The sequence below is a fragment of the Wasmannia auropunctata genome, unplaced genomic scaffold (genome assembly GCF_000956235.1).
Source record: "Wasmannia auropunctata unplaced genomic scaffold, wasmannia.A_1.0 LD335737.1, whole genome shotgun sequence".
Classification (NCBI taxonomy): domain Eukaryota; kingdom Metazoa; phylum Arthropoda; class Insecta; order Hymenoptera; family Formicidae; genus Wasmannia; species Wasmannia auropunctata.
In genome coordinates this window covers 378096-404090 of record NW_012027153.1, presented here as the reverse complement: position 1 = coordinate 404090, position 25995 = coordinate 378096, and the positions used below count along the sequence as shown (strand labels likewise).

Sequence of the window (25995 nt, the reverse complement as noted above, 5' to 3'; positions counted from 1 at the left end):
CAAAAAGAATCATACCGGAATACGTTCGAATCTCATTCCTACTGCTCACTTTTATCAATGACACATTCATATACTCGCTCGAAGAGATTTCTCCTCGCTACAGGAGGAAAAAAATTAAAAAAAAAAAAAAAGAATTCAGGTCTCGGAAAGTCACCATCGTCCCTGCCGCCGGTTCGTGCCATTTGTTGCCCGAAGACACGGACAGACTGCGTCGGGACACGTTAATATCGCAGATGCACGAGATGGAGGTTCTTAGTCACCGCGGGACATTATGGTAATGCACGCGTGGTTGCGCAACACGGTAATGCGGTTACGATTCATTAAGCCACGCTCGCGCAGGTGGCGGCGACGGACGAAGAGCAGGCGAGGAGGAAAAAGCGAAGGTCCGAGCGCGCGCGCGGGACCCGTCGAGCGAGACGGACGCCCGACGCGTAGCTGTTCCCTCGCTGCAGCACAAAGAGTTGCGGCCGGCTCTTCCGACAGGATAATTCGTCCTTTTCCTTTCTAGCGCAGCGAGTCAGGCTTGGATTTTCGAGCAGCCTCCTCGAGCGGACCCACGCCGAGTGACGTGAAGGAGAGAGAAAGAGAGCGAGAACGCGCGCAATTCGCGATGCACCCACACGAACTCGCGTTGGCGATGTAACGATGATTCATACGCGGAAAGAGATCCGCCTCGTTGGAGCGAAGCGCGGGAAAGGCTATCGGTACAGAAATCCCGGCAAGAATTTACGCCGCGCGCGTCTGGCGGAGAACTACTTGTATGCGTAAATATCTACTCGTTCGCTGAGTACCTTACTATTGCAACTGCTTGCGGCGATATCCGCGGTAAATTATGACACAGGACGTTCCAGACATACAGAAGATGAAAAAACAGAAAGATTTGCGCAAACGTTTGTAAAAAATATCGTTAAAAACGCTATATTATGTCGTGCCGGTTAATAATCTAATATGATTTTTATTAGCTGGCACAATTATTTCATTACTTATTTAGTTAAATAAGTTAGTAAAATCGAGAAAATCTTTTTTTTAAATAACTTCTAAAGTAATGAATACTGAAAATCTATTTTTAACTTCTAAAGTAATTAATAAAAATTGAATTATTACGACAAATAACTTAACTTCCCGCAATAAAACTGTCGTTAAGAAATTATCTGCTTCAAACACATCCGACGATTTATCGCTGAAAGGTAATTCTAGCCCGTGTGAAATATTGGAAAATAACGACGGAATTGTTTTGCTGTCGGATGTCGGAGGGGGAAAAAAAACGCAGCGCGCAACTTTGATGAGACATTGATTCACCGCGCAATGAGGAAGTAAACCGCGCGATCCTTGCATAGAAGGATCTCGTATACTCATTGCGAAACCGCGAAAACCGCAAAGCGGAGGTAATGGCGCTTGTCTGGGGGCAGCACAATCAAGGACGTCGCTAATCCCAAGCACATTTGGCGAACACACCACCATTGATTAACCCCGTCATGATTAAATCCCGATCCCCTTTAACAACCGCGGAAGAAATCAGATTACGCATCAGAATTATCCTTGGAGAGCCATAATATGAATATATGTATCGTACTATCACAAATACTATCGCTTAATTATACTGCTTGATACGCCCGACTTCTGCTCTATATTTACTGTTATTTACCTTTAAAAATTTAGATAAAGACTCTGACTACATTTTATTTATTATTACTTTGTATTTCTTTTTTCAGAGAAAATCTTCAAATCATAGTTTAATAAACGGAAAATATCGTAAAAAGAAAAAGAATCGACTATTATTCGCAAATCACATAGCGCTTAACGAAACAATAGTTCTCTTTGGCGTTTCTACGCGCTCTCTTTTGTCTGAGTGATTTTTAATTATTACGCGTATTTATGCGCGAAATTCATTGATCAAGTCGACTCGTCGCGTACCTTTAATCAAGATGATTATTTCGCAAAAGGGTGACGCAAACGGACCTTTGCCTCGACAAGCGAGCGACAAATCTCGTTCCTCTTTGAGGGGACGAGCCCCGGGACGCGATGCGACGCGACGTACCGCGTCGACCCGGTCGGAACGCAACGACGGGCAGGAATCGTTTATTGTGCGAGCTCGATTAATCCTCCACCATCGCCAATTTCGCCGAGAACCCGTCCCCGGCCGGCTATCGCCCGCCCGGGGTTCACCATGCGGTCGGCGAACGTGTCCCAGGGTGAAAAGTTATGCTATGGTAGTCGGATAACTCTTGCCGTATAAATACGAGCTTTCCCCCTTCTCTTCCCTTTCATCCCCGTTCGTTGTTCGCTTGCGGCGTTGGTGACAACAAGAGTTATGCATTATTGCCCGCGCGCGTAACGCGCGCGGTAAAACAATCTTCCTATGTGAAGAAATTTGTACGCGCGGTAAAGATTCAAATATATTTTTAAATCAAATATATAAACGGATCAAAATTATCGGAGTATAGAATCGACAAGATTTAACGATATTACAAATATGAATATTTGAAAACTTCAAATGTGGAGTAACAATATTAGAATCAGCATTAAAGCTTGACTCACCCTAAGATATTCACTTTCGAGAATAATAAATTTGAGAGAAATATGAAAAGAGAAAGCTTGGACCATTTGTAAAATATTTAATTTGTCAAAAAATACTGACGTCTAACATAAATTAAATTAATGAAACTAAATTTGTAGAAAATTAACGACAAAACGACTTGAATATTGGGCAAAAAATTGACGGAGGCATATGTCCATTTATGTAAATTTTGGGAATAATAGCTGAATTAGCGAGCGCGAGTGGGAAGGGACGAACGTAGTCAGACCGCGAGGCGTCGAAAAGGCCATCGGTGGAGTCGCGACAAAGAGCGGCTTCGGCGAAACGTGGCCGCGTCTGCTTTACGAATCGCGGACGAGTATTCGCGAAGAATAAAACGGCTGAGTAAACGGAGGGGAGGACGACAGCAAGGGAAGGCGACGCGATACAAACACGACGCGATGTACGCGCGACGCTCGAGGAAACGTACGAAGCGGGTGGCAGCACAAGAATCGCGACGGCGGAAAAAGGAACGAGACGCCGACGTCCCGTGGAAAAGGAAGGGTAACAAGTGCGACGGCGAACGAAGGCGGAAAACGACGGGCTGCAAAAGGACGACGGGGAGAGAAAAAGAAGGAGAGAAAGAGAGAAACTGGAGAGGTAAAGAAACGTAGGAAGAGAAAGAGAGAGAGAGAGAGAGAGAGAGAGAGAGAGAGAGAGAGAGAGAGACACGGAGACGACGGTGTACAAAGAACGCGTGCAAACGCGCCAATTACGAACTCGTCCGAAGACGGCCATTAAGAGTCGCGACAAACAAACGACCAGCCCTTTTTGTCGTCCTGCCGAGGAGGCCCCGCGACGATCGTCCTAACGATCGTCGGTACACCTTCGCGTGATTTCTCAGCCAGCGAAGCGGACGAAGAATCGTCACTCCCTCCCGCCCCTTCCTCCGCCGCCGTCGCCTCTTCTTCACCCCGCGCGTTGTCCAACGTCTGTGTCTCTCTCTCTCTCTCTCTTTCTCTCTCCGAGTTCGCGAGTGGTTTCTTTGTCGAGATTCGCCTCGCCTTTGATCTCGGCGGGAGAGAACGTCGCGCCGCGCCGTCCGGTTCGACCGGATTTTCCAAGAGGGGCCCCCGCGTGCGCGCGTCGCGCGCGCGGATCAAATGCCAATCGTATGCCGAGATCTTAAGCAGCTTTCATCGCGCCCCGCATCCCTGTGCGTGCCCCGTCACAATGTTGCCGCCGACAATCGGTCGCGCCGCTTTTTGCCGCGTCGCGGTAAATCATTGATAACCAGAGACGACGGCCGGAAACCGGTTCGCCATTTCGCTCGTGCAGCTAATTTAGCACACATTCAGGTTAAAATTAATATGCTCTTTTTAATTGCAAAAGATAGACCACGGAGGAGAAATTTTATGACTACCAGATTCCATTGACAAATCAGCAATTGTTGAGGATGGTAAAGATCACTTCACACATATAGTTTACTCACAGAGCAATTGTTTACGCACCTATCCACATTGTGCACTTATGATGATTCGGAACCGTTCTGAAACTCGGCTGCAATCTTCGCTCTGAAACTCGACTCGGTCGATTCATTTCGAAAAAAAGTAGTCTATCGGGGCTGTCGCTTATATAAGAAAATCAGGAGGCATACGCGAAATTAGTCACAACTAAAGATTACTGTTATGATTAAGCATTCTCTTTATCGTAAAACGAAGAGCGTCGGTGTTTGTTCGCTCTCGTTCGGCGTTGTAATGGCGCTGTAATGGCTCCACTAATACATTTCATCGCAGCAGCATTGAAAAAAATGGTGATCTCTAACGATAATTTGAAAAGTCACAAATCAAAATTGTTCAATCGTGCTTATGTACATTTGTTTTTTTTTCTCTAAAATTCGTTGTTATTTTGATGAATATGTACCATTTTCAATGCTTCCAATATTAAGTATATTGCATCGTGCACGGGCACCAACGGGTAATGCGCTTATACAGAGGCGGCGAGCCCTCGGTCGGCGAGCAGCGGCGGGGTATATTATCGTTGATCGATTTACATATTTTCTAAGCATCTGCCCGGAACATCGCTACATGTATGGTCCGTCGATTGTTAATAATCGATTCGCCGGTAACTGATAATTATTTAATTAACAATTAATTATTTGCGGCTGTTAACGACGTGAGTGGCTCCGCGGTATCCCCGGGGGCACTCCGGGGTTAATTACCTCACAACGTTCAGCCGACTGTGATATCAATGTACCTAGTTTGTGCTGGGGAAACCGTTAAATAGTCATATGCATTTCCAATCTGTGTATCTGTTGTATCGGAACGCCCGTCGGCCGTAATTACGATACGGCAGCGGCTTACCTGAAACTATCTGCAGAATGTCTCGGATTCTACGGATAAAACATCTTTTTTCTACCTACAAATTCTTCGTCCTTTGATAATAGAGATAAAAAGGGAAAATGCACGAAGTTTGAGAATGAATCAGCACGTACTATAGAAGTATTTCTTTTTTGCTGTAATGAGCTCCTATCTGCAGAGGAGTCACGATTTATCTCTTTGCCCCTCTGTATGCAGTCTCATCTTTTGTACATAAAAAAGCAGTATATCACAATGCATTCAACTTTCAATTTCTTTGACTTTGTTGTTTGGACTTGTGTATTCTTATCAGCAATATAAGGATATGTCTTAACATCTCTTTTAATCCGCGTGAAGTAGCGCAAGGCTGAGAGAATCCGAATCGAGACAAAAAAAATCAGTATAATTTAAATTTATTCATCGTTTCTTTGAATTCAAATCTCGATAAAATCTCACAAAGCTAGTTCTTCTCAGTAAAAATTTAACGACACATTTTTTCATATCTTTATGATTAACTTAAGTAAAAATTTTAGTGAAATAAAGTCAGATCGAAAATACTAGGTTAATTTCTTATATCATAAATGTTCTTAATTTTTAATTAGTATATATATCAATACAGAAATTTTCTTGAGAAAAGTCTGCTTCGAATTCGTTAAGAGACACATGCCAATAATCACAATCGTGATTATGTTCAAATATTCAACATATCGCAGACGCTCTTCTTTGTGTTTCGAACGAAGGAGGTCCCGCTCTTATAATGACATATTTACGAATTCATAAGAATGATCTTGACGAGAAAGAGCAAGAATTCCCACGTTATCAATCTCGATTTTTCTAGTCGCGCACATGCTCAGGGCTTTTCAATTAAATTTTCATTTTCTCTTAAAATCCGCAGCGCTCTTTTATCTTCCAGTGGAAGGCGCTTAATTGTCTCGCTTAATCGCTACAAAGGCGTAGATCATCATCGTAATATATAACTCTCAGTAATTTATTATATACCGGCTACGCCCTCCGCGCCGTTTCTCCGTATTTTTTTTTTTTTACGTACGGTCGATATAATTTATTGCATCGCTACGCGATGTAATAAATCGATCGCGTGTATCGGCCGATCATCGGGCGAGCACTTTTCCCGAGTTTTACGATCCGAATCACGGTCGTAAGATCAAGAAAAGTATCGGAGTCACAAACTCGGGATTGCGTTCCTCTCTTCGCTATTTCTTTTCCTCTCCCCCTGCCCCTCTCTTTTTCTTTCATCCGTAAATCTAAAACGACTTTATGCAAATAGATAGGCTTTTAGGTTTTACGACGAAAAGTACCGGAGGTAAATACAGTTTAACGCCGTACAAATAACGCTGCCGGTCTCGCGCAGCTCGTTTCGTGCAAGACGGAAGAGAAGTAAAGGTTTCAGAGGCTGGTCGTCAGGCTGGACGTGAAATTGGGAACCGCCGCCAAGAAAAATATCCGCCCGCGCTCATTTACTCCGGTTTCATCTTCATTCGCGGACCACTGAAAGATCTACGACGAAGACGTCTCGCCACGTGGCGGAATAAACTATGGCATCAGTCGTCCCACCGCGCCGTGTTTCTACGAAACAAAGATCCAATATTCCGGGGCTTTAAAAATAATACTGACATCGTTATCGATGTGAAATAAACTCGCGGCAACCGGAGTCTCGTCTCGCGCGCGCGATTTAGATAGAAGAAGAAAAATTTCAAAAACGGCAACATTAATAACCATCTCGGTATCGGCGTACCAAGAATTCGAGTTTATCAATGTTGTTAAAGTGTATCGAGTTTATCGACGGTAGTATATTGGAGATATCGAAAGACGACTGCTATATTTAGAGCTTCGAATAACGAAAAGTAACGAAGGGTACGAAGTAAAAAGGGATGGTCATCTGGCGCAACGTACGTGGTTAAACAACGATTTATTTGTAATTCCTAAAGTTCTCGTTCTCGCAAGGAAAAGAGAAAGAGAGGTGGGCAGAGGAGAGAGAAAGAGAGAGACACACGAGAGGGACAACCAAGCGCGCACGTGTGTCGCAATGTCCCTTAACGACTGACGGCTGCTGGAGAACCGGTCGACCTCGATACACCTCGAGGCCCGGCTTTCCTGCACGTATTACACGCCGAGTGTAATATACGTACGTACGTGTATTCCCGATACATATACACATCGTGCGCGAGCGAGGGATTTTGCACAATCGCCGATGCCGCCGCGCCGTTGCTCACGAAGTTAAAACTATACCGTAGAAAATCGGTTTTACCATGCCTCGTTTAAATAACGGATCCCACGTTTTTGCACGGCACAAACGCCTCGCCGCAATGCCTCACTATTGTAACATCGCGCGCACTATTTTACTTCACATGCCGCATCCATGGGTGTATTTAACTCTTCAGCGGACGCGGAAGGTCGCGTAAGAAAATGTTTGAGCTTGCCCGACTCCTTTTTCCCCGCATCTCGAATATAGCTTCGGATATACGAACTTTAAATCTCTCTCTCTTTCTCTCTCATGTAGATCAATTAAACATTAAAAAAACATGTCATTTTTTTTTATACAGATTATGATGCAGATATAAAATTCCGAGAAAAATCTCCTTTTGAGAAAAAGTGAATATTTGTTACACCCTGCGAGTTAAGAATATATACCTCAGTTTCATAATATAAGCAGAAAAAAAAACTGTATATTCGTCTGATGGCATCACGTTCACTAAATTCATCAAACGTTAGATTAATATTTTTTCCAGACACAAAATTATTAACATTAAATGTTTCTTAAAATCTGCGAGTTCAGAGTCTATATTTTACTTTACAATACAATAAAAAAAAGACTCGGTTGTGATGGCATCAAATTCATCAAGTTCATCAAACATTAGGTTAATAATACTTTTCCCAGATATACCTAGACCTGAAAAGTAAAATGTAGAAGCAATTCAAGTCGCTCTTCTTCATTAAACGTGTGAGTCTTGCACTTGTGCATGCATTCGCGTTGTAACACATTACAAACGCACACGGCGACATAATGGCGTACGTCGATACGTTCGACGGATCAATTTACCTGTTCCGAGTGTGTTTCACAACAAGGCTTATCGTGTCGTTGCCGAAGCAAACGAGCGAGCGCGGGTACCGCGCCGACAAATCCGATGGCCATTAGCGCCATTAAAATCTTGTTTAGTTGCGTCAGAGTTCGAGCAGATTTATCGCGCGATTGCACGGTGACATTTGCCCGCCACTTCTAATTATCTGATATATACGCGTTTTTCTCCCCCTCCGTCAAGATTTCACACGTAGCTCCGGAGTCGCTCCGAGTAAATTAGTTTCTTTGCCGTTTAAGCAATATTTCGTAATTTCTACGAAACTCTCGTAATCGCGAAAAATTGTTTGTTTTGTTATTAAGTTGCGGCATAGATAAGATCAGGCATACAGACGGTTTTAGTGCCACTTGCATAATAATACTCAAAACAGAATAAAAATGCAAACAGGTTGCGAGTCTATTTCATATAAATTAAATTCAAATTATATTTAGTAACTTCGTATATCTTCTTTTTCAATCCTTTATAGAAGACATAAATACACGATCAGATATGTAAATGTATATAATGTACAGAACTTCTCACGATATTTCTTTGGCTAATTTCTCTCTATAAATAAAATATCCGCGAGTGTTAATGATATTCTAGTTAGAAGAACTTTATAAATAATTTATAAATAGATAACAGACTAAGCCTTAGAATCGAATAAATGATTTTAACGGAATTTTTGTTCGCGCGTGAAGCTTAACTCGACAAGTATATCTCGAGTGAAAAGTATTAAGAAACATGCTGTTGAATATTACTGAGGAAACGCGACCATCAGGCTGGTCGTACATATGAAAGGAAATATGAGGAAATCTCTTGCACCCTGTATCAAATAAATCTACAATTTTAATTTAGCGCAACCTGCTGTACGAGAATTGAGCGCGTCATGCGTGACGTGCGATTTTTCGCGATTGCGGTCGCTCACCCGATTTTAATACAAGCACGGTTCCACAATAGTCACCGCGCGGCGGGGGGAGGTGAACATCAACGGCACGCTCGGCGATTTAGCCGCGGAATGATTCAACCCCCAATTGCCTCCTGGAGCGTATCGCGGCCGACAGTATATCGGGGACCGGCAGTCGGTCCTCTCTGTGTGACGTAAAACCGCAGCGGAGATCCCGCGGACGATTAGCCAAAGAGCGGCGACGGCGGTAGCAGTGCTTACGCCGTAAGGATACCATAGGTATCCCCCCGTATTCGCGTGAAAGTAACGGGCCACGCGCGTTTATATTTTTCAATGCAACTGCGGCTCGCGAGTGCGCGCACGCTCGGTCGAGCCGAGTTTATGATTTTGCTTAATTAATGGTCTCCTCGTCAGCTACCGCTCCCCCCCCCCTCCTGCCGCTCCCCGCTCTCCCCCGCGTGCCCAACCCACCCCCACCTGGTCCCCGGCCTCTCGCCGCTACCAGCGGCGGCGGTGGCGGCCCGGCGGCCATTAGCCCGCATGGATTGCGCAATTTCGGGAAATTGCGAAGTAATTCGCGGTTGCGGCCACTCTCGGCACAGCAGAGACGGCGACGACGCTGGCGAGGCGACGGAACTGGTTAACCAGAGAGGCACAGAAAAGAACTGAACCCGTGGATTCTACGAAAGGACGGTCGTTGCTGGCTCGCCCGATGACGATATCGGTCCGCCGCGATCAATCCCGACGAAGAGGCAAAAAAGAAGAGGGACCTGGCGGGCAATTATGTTGGAAGAATCGCGCGCGGTTAAATCGACCGGCGAACTCTGTCAATTCGGATGAGTTTTATGTAACAGAAACCGAGTACCGGTTTAGGTTGACTCTTGACGATATTTTAGGAATTATTACGTCTTACGAATCGTGACGTAATAAGACTGCTATCTGCTTGCTGTATTACAATTTATAAAAACGTAAAGGAAACAGTCATATTTTTTCAACTGTAGCTCGAGCTTTTCTAAAGGAAATTTTCATCCAGGAGAAAAAAATTTTTAAAACGTATCTTTTCCTAAATTTTTCTAACTAAATATATTTCGTTCTTTTGTGTAATATAAGCAGACTTAAGAATAAAATCACATTACACAATGTAATGCATCGTTCGTATCGATAATAGCTTAATTTATTTTTTAGCAAGAGAATTTTGAAAGAAAAAGAAAGAAATATATCCATCATTGTAAAACATGTTTAGCTAAGTAATAATTAACGTGAGGCCGATTTTCTATTTGCGAAATATGTCGGCAGAGTAATTCTGGATTGTTATTGTCTACCGTTACCGTGGCGATTTGTTTCACCCTTCACCGTTATAATTACGTTACCACTACCCAGACTAGTCCCAATTGCGTTCGTTACGCTATCGCCACCACCACCACCACCACCACATTGCCCATTATTTTGTGTCTAAATGAGAAATCAGAGGTAAAAGACAAGAAAGAGAGAGAAGGAAGGTAATAACTTATTTCCAAAAAAAGGCAGCCCATTTTTAAAGAGTGGGCCGTCTAAAGAGAAAAAATAAAAAAAGAAATGTCTACGATACCGATGCTATTCTGAGTACTGAGTTCCCAGTCTTTCATGAGGATTTCTCGGGCAGGTCAGGATGACGGCGACGTGGGTACACCTATAATGCAGACAGTGATCGTCACATATAGACTGGCGTAAAAATCGTGTTAGGCGATTGTCGAAAGTTCACTAAAGTACAATATTACAGCTAAAACAAAAATATGGTAAGGATATTCAGTGCGCATTTTTGTATGAAGAGATCTATGAAATTACAAACTATACGTTTGTAATTTTGTACAAAAATAATATCTCTTACATTTCGCAATTTTCAGTTTAATTTAGTTTTACGCAGAGAGATAATAAATTTAATCTACATTTTAAACATAAATAAACAGTAAAAATCATTATTAACATCTGAACAGTTTTGTCGATATATAATTGCGACTAGTTTAATTTAATTTCAGCGAATAATTATTTTTTCGCTGAAAAACTTTTTTAACTGGTTTAGTAATATTAAATAAAAAAAAAAAATATGTTCAACAGAAAGAAGTCAAAGTTTTCTTTTGTTCGCCGAACAGGTACGATTTACGATTGAAAATCCGCCGAAGCAAAGCGCGATAATTATATCCGCGTGCGAGTTTTTCTTTCGAAAAGACCGGACGTCCTAACTTTCACACGTGCAACGTTTTCTGTGGTGAAATCGGCGCGTTATAAGTTGCGAGGTGAGCAACAGTCGCGACTCACCGTTCGCGGTTACGCTTACTAGCGTCTTCGGAAAGCGTGGAGAGCAATGAGACAGCTCCAGCCTCTGCACGCATGCATACATTACCACAAATGTGTGTAAACACACATCCCCCTCGAATTACCTCGAAACGACACGCAGGGCGATGAACGTAATTTCGTTTAATTTCGTTTAATTAACAAAATCGACCGTTCGTTTATGGTATATATACACGTTGAAATGAGATTTTATTGTACGCTGGAGAAAATAAAATTTCGCAATTATTTTATTTAAAGAAAACACACACACACACGCACACATACACACACACACACACACGCACACGCACACATATTATATATAAAACACACACAGGTATGTAACTAATTATAACTTACAACTTATAAATAGTTTTGATTCACATTTATTCTTTTACTTATGTTTGGTTCGTCTCTCTTAACTTATACATACATACATACATACATATATATATATATATATATTTATTATACTTGGTATCTGACGCTACCGCGTCGCTTGATATATTTAATATTTTATATATATTTAAATTTAATAAACATTGAATTTAACTTGCTGATGAAAAGAACAGTGAATAAAATAACGATTCCAGCATTTTATTACTGTAATAAAATGCAAATAAAATATAAAATTAATTATCTTATATATACGTAAATTTAGACTAAATTTTCGAGTCATGCAGGTCGAAAAGCCAGGAAAGAGTTTTAAGAGTTTATGAAAACGGAGTTATGTTTAAGGCTCTTTAACGCAGCTTATATGTATATATCAACGATAGGAGTTCAAATATCAGGAATTTGTAAAAACGATTTGGCATAAATCGGACTTTCAATCCCAATAAATTAGACGTAGCACAGAAAAGAATTTTTAAATCTACCCAAATCTCTAATATCAAAACTAGATTAATGGCATTTTTGCCTCTATAAAATTTTTATTGACGCATAGTAATAAAAGATATATAAACATAAATAAAGTCAATTAATAAATATGGCCATCAATAAGTATACTAATTATAAAATTGACACGTACAATGAGTATCTATTTTATTTCATATTTTTCTTTCGTATTAATTGCAGTTAGCGTCAAAGAAATTCATATAATATAAAATTACTGTCAAATTTAATGTATAGAAAATGAATGTTATAAAAATAAAAAAGACCGTACAATATCGTTTGAATGTTAATATACAGAAAAGTGCAGAATCTCAATACCATCAAAATATTGCAAACTTCTCTCTAACAAATCACATTTTATCTTTCAACTCGAAATAACTCAAATTTACGCTCCATTGGCCTTTGCAGTTTCCTATTTTTCTCCTCGCAGCAGTTCAAAAAACGAACGGCGCGGAATAATTCATCGCTTTGACGAATTTTTCGAAAAATATTCAGCATAGAAATAGTACACGAACACGTGAAATTGTTGCAATTTCAGTTCCGCCTATTCGAACAGCATAACGAATAGTTGATTTTTTTTTCTGGAACACACATCTCCATGTATACATGGCATCGGAAATATTCCTTTAAATCAGAGGCATTCCATGGATGTGTCAATTCTCGTTTATTTCGACGCATTGCTTGCTTTTCCGTGTATTTACAGAATGTCTAGAATATCGGCGTGAATCCATATAGTCACGCAATCCATACGGACAATCGTTAAACGATAAACTGCACGTATAAAGAAATGAAATGCGTTACGTATGGGAGGCAAGTTTTGCTAATCATTTCAACAGAGAAATAGCAGAGAAATTGTTTCACATAATCATTACCGTGCATTAATTCTTGATTCTATGCAACTTAGCAATTATGACGGTAAACTAACGGAAAACGCGCTGAATGGTCTCGCGAACGTTTCCCAGACGCACCAATGTGAATTCATTGTTAACGTATATCTCTCTGGACACGGCTCACCGCAACGGCGTCAAAGTAGTTTATTTGCGACGGGAAAGCTACTGCACGCGGAAGAACCAACAATGGCGAAAACCGGCCGAAACGGGTAGAAATATGTGAGGGAGAGAGAGAGAGAGAGAGAAAGAGAGAGGAAGAAAAAAAAGGGGTAACGGGTCTCACCGCAAGAGCGCCGAAAAGTTTATTTGTTTCGTATGCCTATATCTATACGGGCGTAACTCGAGTTTCTTTTTTACGTCCTTTGTGCGCCATTCCAAATCTCGCTGTCAGTAATTAATACGCGAATATTCCCATGACAACGGCGTTGATCCAACGACAATCCGACAACGGCAATCGATTACAAAACATCACTAACCGACATTTTATCCCAGAAAAAAAAACATGTTATAATTCTTGCATAAAGTATTTAAAATCCATGCTTGGACTCGATTTGCTTCATAATGTCACAATTTTTACTCGTTACATGTTCATTTTCGGTGCCTTGTAACTTATTCACATCACGATAATTCAAATAATGAAGAATCTAATTCAAATTTCAATGAGGGAAAAAACGAAATGCGGAGAAGATAAAATAATGTTGCATAACATCTCTTGATTTTCGTTTCTCTACATATACTATATCTCTGTTTCTTGTTATCAATATGAAAAATACGAGCCAGCAAAACACGATTTTTTTTCTTTTTAATGCGCTCTAGCTCCGGAAATGAAGTATTCTATGGCATGCGCCGCATCCCGTTTATGTATATATATATATATGTATATGTTTTACATATATATTTTTTTTAACTACTGCTGAAAAATCTACACAACGAGACGAGTTCGCCGCGTATAAAGCCGAGTCCCCGCGAAAGAATGCAAGGTCCCAAGGAACGCTCCTCCTCTCTATGCGGAAAGGAATCTCGAGGGTGAAGCGCGCCCGAGGCATCAGGAAGCTAAGTGCACCTGCATATTCGTGCATACGTGCACGCATGCACGCGAGGTTCCTTAAACCGTATAATCCCGGGAATGTATTGGGTCAACAAAGAAGAGCTGCGGGGTGAGGCCGGGTGCTCGTGTAAACTATCGCGTGAAGCGTTTTGAAGCTGTTTACGGTGTTCGCGAGGTGTATTTATTATTATCCGTGGTATAGATCTGAGCCCAGGAAGAGGCCAATAAGGTTAATGAGATATTACGTCGTAATATCGCGAGTCTCACGCTGATACGAATCTCGCGCCTTAAACGGTCGAAGACGTCGAGGCGATGACATTTCGCTCACTTCGATAATTTAGGCCTTTTTTTGCCGTTTCCTGCCGGGTATCTCTCTTACGAGATGTGTAATATTTAGGACTGACGGAAGTTGACGTGATAAAATAGAACTATTTAACAATTCCGATATGACGTGGATGTGTCAAACGCGAGGAATCACTTATATATTAAACTCATCGACGTGTTTGCGAAAATAGACGTCTGCTGCATAATTTCAAAATGTCGTCCGCGGGTCATCTAGATGAGCATTCTGATGTGTTTTTAAGAGAATAAACATTTTACAACATTAGTGGGATAATATATTCACAAATACACATGCTACGAAGAAAATAAAGGCAGAGAATACGAGAACTGATAAACAAGATGAAAAATTCACGAAAGCGCTTAAACGCTTTTTCGCGATTTTTCAATTATTTACACAGCAAATATTATTGCTTGTTATTAAGTTTGCCGCGTCGATTTAAACTGAAATTGCGGAGAGTGAACAACCAGCCAGCGGCGGAGATCTCGCGTTCGCCATTAGCGAGCTACACGTTTACACACTTGTATTCGACTTGTATAACGGATCGCGATGCAGGCATTCATTACACACTACACACTCACTACCTTAGGTGTACCTCCAACGTGAACTACCGAGGCAGGAGTCAAGAAACGTTCCGTGACTTGAACACGACCTCCATTAGCCTTTCTCGATCAGACCGCTAATTAGTCGGCATCGGCAAGTGAGTTGCAGTCTCCGCGCGCGCACGCTTCCTCTCTCCGCCTGTGTCTCTTTAGCCGTCGACATTCCTCGTAAATATTAAAACTTCAGCGCGTACAGGCGTGTCTCAGACGTAGAGAGATGAGACAGATGAGATGAAATTTATGAGAAGAAATCAGTGAATGAACGTTTATACAACGAATAAAATTTTCTATTCAATGTAAAAAGAACTTTCCAAAGAAAAAGAAATCTGAAAATTGTTCTATTGTATTCCACCTTATTTTGTCTAAACGATTATTCCAAGTTTTTATTTAAGTATTTCTAATATCGTTAATTTTAAACTTTTTATTCTTTCTTGTATCATTACAATAAAATATATTTAATTTTAAATTATATATTATTTTTCTCTTTAAGAACTTTATAATATCTAGTTTTATTAAAGAACGTGAAAGGAAAAATGATATATCAGATTTCTTTTTTGCGATAAAGATTCTCAATTTGATTGTCGATTATCATTTAGCCAAAATATACTCGTAAGATCTTTCGTGCTTGTCTCTTCTGAAAACCATCGATCGCCATTCCGTTCTTCGCGAATGAACCGTTAATCGTTTGACGTAACGGCAGCAGCGGGAGCGGCGGCGGCGGCGGCGGCGGCGGCTCGGTTCCGCGGCAGGGCAGGTTTCAGGTGGCCGGTGGTATCGCGAAACAACGTGGAATGGCGGAGAGCAATGGATAACCAGCGCGCAATTAACACAGCAGAAGCCTCCGCTTGATTTTACACGAGCCGCCCGCGGTAACCACCCCGTCCACCTCCTCTTCATCACGATAATCCACCCCTCTCTCTCGCTTTCTCTCTTTCTCTCTTTCTCTCTCTCGCTCTGCCTCACCCTCGCGGCCCGGGCTCGAGCTCGGCGAACGCGGACGGGAAGCGCGCGGCGCGCATTTAATTTGCAAATGCAGATTGCTTTCCATTTTAATATAAATTGTTCGAAACAAAGGCAGTAATTATGCCGTGCTCCCGCGCTTTCAAAATGGCGGGGCACTCGTTACCGTCTCACTCTCGGGCGCGCTCTCCCCTCCCCTCCCCCCTTCGCCAAAATTCCCTCCCTTTCTCGTACCTCTCCATAACGGATATTATAACTGTGTGGAGTGCGTGGAAGCGAGAACCCATGCAGGATGAAAACGAAAGAGAAAGCGAATCAATCGGAGCTCGAGGTATACGAGTGTGCGAGATTTTGGAGTCTTCGCGATGCATTTCCAAAGCATTGGGAAGTATATGCGAACTGTGTGAAAATAATAGGATTTGGAGACGATTCTTCTTTAACAGAAGAGATAATAGTTATAAATAGTTATTAAGAACAGAAATATTTCTTTTATGAAAAAGATAAATTGTTTTTATAACATAATATGATCACATACTTTTTCGAATTTGAAGCGGACAATTTTATGTTGAGAGGAAAAGATAGAATAGATGTAAAAATAATTACAATAATAGCATTTAAAAGAATAATTATTCATATTTTCACATATTTGAGAACAATTTACCTCGAAAGGGACGTCTGGTCACATTAAATATGTATACACATAGTTGATAATAACTATGCTCTTAATTATTACAATTAAGCAATCTGCATGAGTTATAATTTTTATAATGCATAATAAATCTAAATGTGTAAAACCAAATTGCATTGTCAGATTGCAAAAATGATTAAATTTTTATTAAATTTAGAACAATGATTTAAGACATTCTTATTAAAAATATAAAGTATATTAAAAATGTATTCAATTTTAAGTATTAAACTTTTGAGACGTGTATGTGAGACACAATTAAAACTTTTGTTCAGAGGAAATTATTATGAAATTGGAAATCAATTGCACTGTCGATTCAATTGCATTCTCGGAATTAAACTTACGAAACATTTTATTCCACCGTCACCAAATAATGACAGAAATTTTCGTTAAAGAAAAATCAGCATTTTAAATTTATCAAAGACTCATTGATGGAATATTTCAATTCCTTGCAAATAATTCAACGCAAACACAGATGTTCTTGTTTAATATGTACTTTGCATTATTTGAAGAACGAAATCGTAATGCTCAGGTGAGCATTAGAACACAGCGCGGATGTAGATTAATAGGAGAGTAGTATAGTTCTATATCGAATATACAAGTTTAGAATTTTTCAGATGAAATAGTAATTCGGTCAAATGGTGTTTCGTACAAATGACTGGTTGGCTGTCCCATTAAAACGCTCCGAGCGATACGAGGCGGGCCGCTTTGACGAACCTCACCCTCGATCGCAGTATGTGAATGGCGGGGGAATGCCCGCGGGCAGATCAGCGCGGCAAAATTTTCGCTTTGCTCGCTGGCGCATGACGCAATGGGCAATACATACATACGTACATACACACACACATGCACACGACGCTCCGCAGTACACAGACGCACATCTTGTTCGCATCTCGACAGCAGGCCTTGACGCAGATAATAACGTAATTTAGCCGTGTGTGCGCGCGTGTGCGTGTATATATATCTGGGGGAGGTGGACGGCGGTGGCGCGTAATCGCATGAGTTGCTCTGCGTTGATGGTCTATTTGCCGCGCACTAATTCGCGAAAGCCGCACGGCCTCGATTGAAATGCGTCTAGGGATGTTAAATCCGGTCAGGTCAGATGGTTACGTACCACTTCGGTGCTGGATATTACAAGCGCGTATTTTGCGCGCTTCAATATTTTTCCTCTTAAAAGCAGCAAACACATCCAATTTCAGGCCGCTATTTTATATATAAATATATATATATCTCTCTTCCCCATTAGGTATATTCACCATTTTATATATAATTTAATATAAATATATAATCAAGATATCTCTTGATCTCATTAAAAGATAAATAATATTACATATCTTCTTGCTTATCTTTTTTTTCCATGCGGCAAAAGAATTGATCGCAGATTAATTCTGTTGTGATATCGCGAGCGGTATGCATGGAATCGTTGCGACGCCGGCTATCGAGAGATGCTCACGGCCGTCGCCGACGGTCGCCAAGGTAGGCAGGCAGGCAGGCAGGCAGCACGAAGAAGCAGCCGGTGGTGGAAGCGTTCGCGAGCGAGCGCGAGGCTTTACGCGGTTGCCATACACGGGGATGGAGTGCGGAGTGTGCACAGCCACCAGTGAATTTGGCCGCCAGGATCCGAGATCCTGCCGGCTCGCGAACGATGCACGGCCAACGTTCTCGGGCGCATCGAGTCGAGAGTATTCTGTCCGCTCCATCTGTCTACCTCTCTCCTTCCTGCTTTCTCTCTCTCTCTCTCCCCCCCTTCCTCTCGCCGTCTCTCTGCTTCTCTATCTTCCCAATTCGGGCATATATAGGGATAGAACAAGATAGATAGCGATAGCATTGGGCCAAAGAGCGAGAAGGAGAGAGAGAGAGAGAGAGAGAGAGAGAGAGAGAGTCAGAGTACCAGCCGAATTCCTAGCATACCGCGGGGCCAACTGGTTAGCGAGCGATTTACGATATTGTAAACCGATGCGACGGCGGCTGCCGTGCCCACCGCCGAACCTCAATCTAATAGTGGCGACTCCAACCTCCGATGCTAGCCAAAGGCACGTCGCGTCGTTCCCCCGTGACTCTATAACCCGTGGAGAAGTTGTCGCGCGCCTTTTCCGTCCACCCGCGTCATCAACGCAACTACCGCGATCGCATCTCTCCCTTCGTCGAATCCCGCCCGAATACAATTCCCTCTGATACAACCGTGAACAAATCCAGGGCAATTCATTGAAAACATATTGGAAATCTGATAGATTTTACAAGCAATATAAGATAAATATATATTTAATAAATATATAATGTTACATGAAATAAGTCTCGAGCATTTAATTTATATAACAAAGAAGATTAAACATAATATACAACATGAAATGTTATTACTTAAAATTAAATAACAAAAGAAGTATAAGAATAAAATATAATAATTTATATATGATTTTACATTTTTTATTATTGCTAATTTATATTATGACAAACGGACAAAATAACTTTCCTTCAATCTTTTGTGCTGCTATCTATGATTAATTTCTAAAATTATCCAGGAAAAAAAATCACAAGCTCTGGGTTATAAATTGCATGGACTTCTACATGAGCGCTTGCACGTTTATTTAAAAAAAAAACGAGTCAGATTTTTGAATTAACTCAAAAAGTACGCAAGATTTTTTTACCAATCTACAAATCGTGATAATCAAGATTCGTGCTGGTTCTAATTAGATTTCGCGTCGACCGGATCGAGAATGCGAATATGAAGTTTACACGAATAATATGCGTGAATTGACACACGGTCGAATCTATACACAATGTATCGAGATTCCCGGCATCAACGTTCGCAGAAGCTAATATCAAATCGCCCGTTCGCGTGACTGCCGACTGACTTTTGTATTATCGACATAACGTTCGCTGATGTACGATAATGATCGAGAGGTAGAGTATACTAAACAATGAGCGCGATCGGTCCCGACCATTGGCGTTACGTTGTTACGTGGAGAGATGTAATTAGAATTAGAAATTTCGTGAATATTCAGAATTGATTAAAATCCACTAATCGATGTACGTAACATTCATTATTTATCCATAATTTTTCTATCAATAAAGAATTTATGGGCAAGGAGTTTCGAGAAATAATTATCGGATATCATTATTTCCGTCCAACTAAAAATTAAAATTATCTTTTTACTTAATAAATAATATACTAATATTCATGGATAATATTTTGATTCAAAAGTAATTCTAATATACACAAAAATCTTTATCACGTATTTAAAAAAAAAAGAAAGGTAAATGAACTCCTTGAACATCTGTGCGGCCTATTTTTCTCACTATATAGTTAAAAGCCAAGCGTGGTCGTGTGCACATGTCGAAAAAAATCACTCGTGATAAACATGCCGCTTTGAGATCGGTATTTCGCGCGCGATTTCGTTTTTTGCGCTTCGCGCAGATTGCATATCTGCCCCGCCAATAAACCTCTCTTTCCGGCGGTATTGTGGAACGAATTTTTTTTCACCGCCATGAATAAGAACCAAAGACATCATTTACGATATGACGCTGAAAAAAATTATTCGCCATTTTCGATATTGAGATCTCCGTTGTGGAGATCACCGCGATATTCATATTTTCGATATTGCGCGGCTACGCGAAAGCTTTTCTCCGAAGATCGGTTACACCTACGATTCCCAGCAATAGCATAATATTTGATTCAATAAAATTTCATCGTCCATGTCAAAAACACATACCGTAGGAGTGTGAGCTACAGCGGACTCGGCGGATAATTAGAAACGGCAATGAAAGACGGAGTAAAAGCGAGGCACGGAGAAACGGTGAAACCAGGCAGGGCGACAATGAGTTGCGAAGGGAAGGGGTGGAGGAGGGAGATCCGGAAGAGATGCGTGTGGTGTACAACACGCGCCTGGTAGGGAAAGGGACAGGAGGGGGGAGTGAAGGAGGATCGCATACGGTAATCTAGTTGCAAACATAACTCGGGGTTGGAGCTCGAGTAGCCATGCGGAATAATGATATGTAATCGTGAAACTCTCCGGCGGGATCACGCGTGTGCGTGGCGCGAGTGCATACAGAGGCGCGAGTTGGGATCCGGAGAATCGTTATACGGAACGAGACCGAAAACGCGAATGCGTGCGCGCGCTGCAATAATCAACCTCGGTACCGCGATAATCAACACGAATGCAGCCGGTGACATCTAACTTTCGTGTTAATTGTAACTGGGAGCAGTCCGCGATTTCGCAATCGCGACCCGTGAATCGCGCTTTAACGATTGTTCCGAGAGACGAGCCTAAAGCAATCCTATTTATTTATGTCTCGATTAAAATAGTATAGAAAAAGAACTCCATGAATTTGGAATTTTTAAAGAAGAGATTGAAATTAAGAAGCTTCTTCCTGAACGTCAAAGTCGTTCTATCGAATTATTTTATTTGCCCATTCGAAGCTTTGTAATCATTTATTCATTGTGTGATGAAAAGGCTTTGCATATCCGAAGTAGAGAAAGCTGACTAATGATATATTGAGAATATTTTAAAACGTAGGTATGTCGTGCGTGAATGCAGATCACATGTATAATAGATAGAATTTCTCTTTCGCGAAACAGACGACGGAAGAAGTCAATTGAATAATACTTTAATCTCTCTTAAAAACTATCGAACTTGTCAAAGTGTAAAACAAATAAGGAACACGGAAGTAAATTTCGATCAAGGCCTCCGACAAACTCTTATTATTCTTCTCAGATTTTAAATTCAATCTTGATATACGCTTTTCGCGTACGATACGCTATAATAAGCGTAAAAGTATCATCATAATACGTAAATACGGCTGTCAATAACTCCGCCTTTGGCTACGAAAACGGGAGGGATATACGAAATTGCTCGAACGTACAAGACCCGTTCGTTTAACATCCGAGGAGAAATTAGATCCGTGATTAACAAACTAGACACGCAAACGCCGGCCGGCTGAGAGAGCAAAATTCCGCTCGACTCGAAGAGCTATCTACGAAAGCCGACCCAGAAGCGGATTTCCAGCACGAGCGCCGAAGCAACTATCAGCCGCGCCTCGTATTCATGGCATGTTGCGTTAGCGCATAGACGGTGCTCGGAAAATTTCTCCGCGAGCCTTGCCCCGCGGCCGGCGAATCCGTTGTATTTTGTCCCTTTGGGGATTCCGAATCTCACTGTCTATTCGGCATTCACCGTTTGTTAACGCACGACTAACGCGGTCTTCGCCCTCCGCGTTCTCTTCCTCTCTCTCTTCCTCTCTCATGCTCTGACGCTGCACACCCTCGATTCTCGTTCGAACGCGCGTGCACCTGCGACTCGCGTGCAGTCGCATTTTTGCGGTCGACGCGACCGTCCCGGCCGTAAATATGAGCGTGATTACTTTTAATTCCCTCTATTCGATCCCTGACCACTCCCGCCCCAAGTGCATCCATCCTATTCACCAGCAACCAGCTTTACGGTCCTCTCTCTCTCCCTCTCTCTCTCTCTTCCTCCTCCCTTCCCCACATTTGACCCCTTCCACCACATCCGTCTGACCGCTAGTTAATCATGTGCGTCGACCGCGTCGACTGATGAATCCGCGTTCGCCATCGATATCTATATTATTATGTCTTGTTCAAATTCTATTCCACATTAAAATAATATTTCTAATCTCCATATATATGTCGTAAAAAGATTGATTCTCAGATTCTTCTACAAAGAATTTTTTAAAAGATTTAAAAAAAGTTTATTGTTTAAATTACAATTTTCCGACATTTTATCTCAACAAAGCATTACAGTCTCTTCCAATTCGAAGAAGTTGTGGATAAAAGAAAACGTGGAAAATCTGACACAGATTCTGTACATACAATAAATCTCACCATTATAAATAATGAGTATAATAAGCACGAGGTCGTTAGCCAAAATAACACATTGCTACGAAGAAAATTAAATTTATAGCGTTTTCCATCTGAGTGGTATATATGAAATAATAATACACTTTTCTGCACGGAGACACCTGTGATCTAAGTGCGTTAATTATTGTCACATGTTTCAATGTCGGTCCGCTAAACTGACGCGATACGCCCCATGAATTAACGCGCGACAAAAGTGCAACGTATGTAAACAATTACGGGAACGGCAGTTTCTCGAGGAAATTTATATTCCGTGCAAATTCCCGTAAGATTGCAGGTTGCAGATAAAGTCACGGCAGCACATTCGCGAGGTTGCGCGCAATCTGAAAATCGTTGGGAAATTCACGCTGCACCTACGTGCACCGCGGCAATGAACTTTCGTGAATTTACGACGACGCATCGGGTTCGATAATTAAGGCCGAGAAAGACGGGCGCACGGCGACGCTGCCGCCGCCGCCGCCGACGACAACAACGACGACGACGGCGTCGGCGACGGCGACGTTATCACGCAGTTTGGCCGAACGCCAGAGGAAGGGAGACGCGCGCCAGGAACACGTGCGTGAAGCCACGCCGCTAATCGTGAATCACGCGCTCGAATCGGTTTCACCGGGAGCGAAAATTCGCGGAGCCGCGTAATATGCCTTCACGTAGCGCTATACAAACGAACCGAGGAAGCGATGTTCAAATCGATACCAATCGATCTCTTCGCGATCCCTTCTCTCCGAGCCCAGTCCGAGGTATCAATTAGAATAATAAAAATTATTAAATTGAAATTAAATTGAATCATCCTAATGTGTGTGCACGTACGTTGTTCTTCTTCGTCAAAGACGTCAATTGCACGTAATAGATATTTTCCTTACGATCGATCGTTTCCGCGCGCGACTTATTTCAACATCGCGCCAGTCACGATGCATTATATTGTAATGCGGCGGGCAGACGTGCACGCAACGACACGCGATTACGAGGGCGTAAGGAGGGCCGATCCACCGTGATTACGGCGGAAGAAAACGTTAACGATCGACCGGGGTGATTCATTTGCCACGCTGCAATCGTCCGAAGAGCATACAATATGCGATGGCGTATGCGATTAAATTTAGCCGCGCGAGGATGCAGATCCCCCGCTCATGCAGGGGGATACGCCGTTGCCCAGATGTATTATGATTGCGATGGCGATTATTAGTAGCGTCGAGTGTGATCGACGAGGTCGTGCACACACGGCGATGTGCGCGCGATTATTATATGCGCGCGAGCGACGGTGTGAAATATTATTACGATCGACACTTTTGTAGAAAGTGATTCATCGCGCGACGAGAGACGTTACGCCTCTGTACGCCTCTTGTAATATATGCGCTTTATCTCGACACCCAATTTATTTTGCGTTATTACAAAACGTGACAAACCCGCCGCCACAAAGTGGAAGAAAATCAGCTGTAATGAGCGCTCGTTATTGGGAATTTTGATGAACGCATCGATATTAAAACCTCGTCATTGAACAAATTAATTTATGAACGCGCGCGTATCAGTTTATACCCGAGTGCGGCGTAACGAGCGCGACGCGATAGATATTTAATCTATTTATCATGTTATTTGTAATACTAAATGTGACGCAATATCGATTCCAACAGGGAAAATTGTTGCATGGCAATCTTTGAATAAGAATTAATAAACACATATAAATATTTATTTTAAGAATACGATAAAATCTCTTGCGATCAAATGTCTCCATATATAATTGATTAAATATCAATTTTTTCCCAATGAATTTAAACGAGAATGTCAACGGAGTAATACAATATAATCGAATATCGCTTAAGTTAACGAATTTAATAAACAAATTCAGATGAATGAAATGCAATCGTAATCTATAATTAGTTCTTTCTTAATTCTTTGATTTGCAATAAATTAAAACTGTTCTTTGAAAAAATTCAACAAGATGCGTTTGTATTCTTCAGCACACATTTCCAAAACCACAAGTAAAAACGAATTTCCACCCGCCGAAAATCCCGTCGAGGAGATGAGACTCAGCAAACCGGCTGATACATTTTCCCCGAGTAACATTTAAAATACAAGAGAAATATTTCGAGTACCACGACGACATATTTTTATATGTATCTCCGAGATTTCGAAGACGGGTCGGGCTCCTGCGCGCTCTAAAAGCGGACACGAGATTTATTTAAAATTCGACGCCGCTCGAGCTCGCGCCAAAGGGACAAAGACGCGCCCCGCTTCAAAGGACGCGGACGGAAGCTGCCGCGTGTTAAGGATGGAATTGTAAATCAAGCTGGAGAGATCCTTGATCCTTCGCACGAGTCTCGCTCGAGTGGCGCGGGCCGCCTATGTACATACGTTACATACGTACGCGCACGCACACTTAAGTATCTACTTAGGGCTGCTCTTTTTCGCGAGATAAATTCACGCGAGAGAGAGAGAGAGAGAAAGAAAGAAAACTCCGAGGGCGCTGTCGCGACTTATCTTATCCACGGTAAAATTTAAATTCGAACCGACGTACTGACACATACGTGCACGCGCGCGTATGTGTACGCGCGTCTCCCAGGACCGCTCCGCAGCCTCTTCTCGCGTAGGAGGTCGGCCAAGGTGGGCGGATTGTCGGTCGGCTATCGGAAATATTTTCCAACGCCGAGAATTTATCGGGCGTCTGCCCGGAAATATTTGAAAATTCCTTCGACGACGAGGGAGGTAAAAGGGAGAAGGGAAAGGGAGGAAAGGTGGAAGGAAGAGAGGAGAGAGAGAGAAAGAGAGAGGGAGGGAGAGGGAGAGAAAGAGTAGGAGGCGAAACGGAGGCGCTCTCGGAGGGAAGCTACAAAATTTTTCACACCTTAATTAATTCCGCGAGAGGCAGGATTTCCAGGATCACGACGAGGTGAGAGCCTGGCGATCGATAATACGTTCCGCGGCGTTTATTCGCGGCAGCAATAAAGTCACGTCGGCGAGAATATAACCCCTTTGCTTTCCGTTGCGGATTCTGGTCTGAAATCTGAGGTTAGCAAAACGAAAAGAAGAAAAAACGAGAATCAATTTAAAATTATACAGTGAAAAAAATGTTATAAATGTTATATTTAAAAAAAAGAAATTAAAAAGTTCTGTAATTTAATGAATTTCTCATCTGTGTGTGATTTGTAATTTCTTTTAAATATCATGTAACTAACAAACATTTATTTCGCGCTTTTCCCCCTTTCGCTAATCAAAGAATTATTGAAGTTCTTTTGATTGTCGTTACGTTCCAAAGTAATAATGCCTCGCATGCACCATTTATCGGATTTTTCGGAAGCGGCGTAAAATCTTCAGAAGGAATTTTACGGGACTAATCGACGATTTCTGCGAAATGAAGAGAGACGGGAGGGTCGCAATCGTCACGAACGTATCGTCCCCCGTAATATAAGGGTGGCAGAATAGATTACGACCCTTCACCCTCGACTGTGCTTTTCCGTCGAAAACGGTCGACGTCCCTTATTGCGGAGACCCATGAGTTTATTGCAAACGACCGAGTCGTGCCGATTTATGAGTATATATATATATATATATATAT

General features: G+C 41.9%; 1 protein-coding gene across 5 annotated transcripts in view; it reads right to left on the bottom strand.

Moving 5' to 3' along the window:
• The window catches only part of LOC105456175 (protein scalloped), a 153723-nt gene that overhangs the window by 77662 nt on the left and 50066 nt on the right, over window positions 1–25995 (bottom strand). For 4 of the 5 annotated variants that reach the window (XM_011700017.1, XM_011700021.1, XM_011700022.1 and 1 more), the window contains exon 2: window positions 10442–10522. The exons of the other annotated variant lie outside the window; for it this stretch is intronic. In XM_011700017.1, the coding sequence (XP_011698319.1) occupies window positions 10442–10478 (37 nt within the window). In that variant the 5' untranslated portion in view covers window positions 10479–10522. The remainder of the gene's footprint in view (window positions 1–10441; window positions 10523–25995) is intronic. 5 annotated transcript variants of the gene reach the window in all.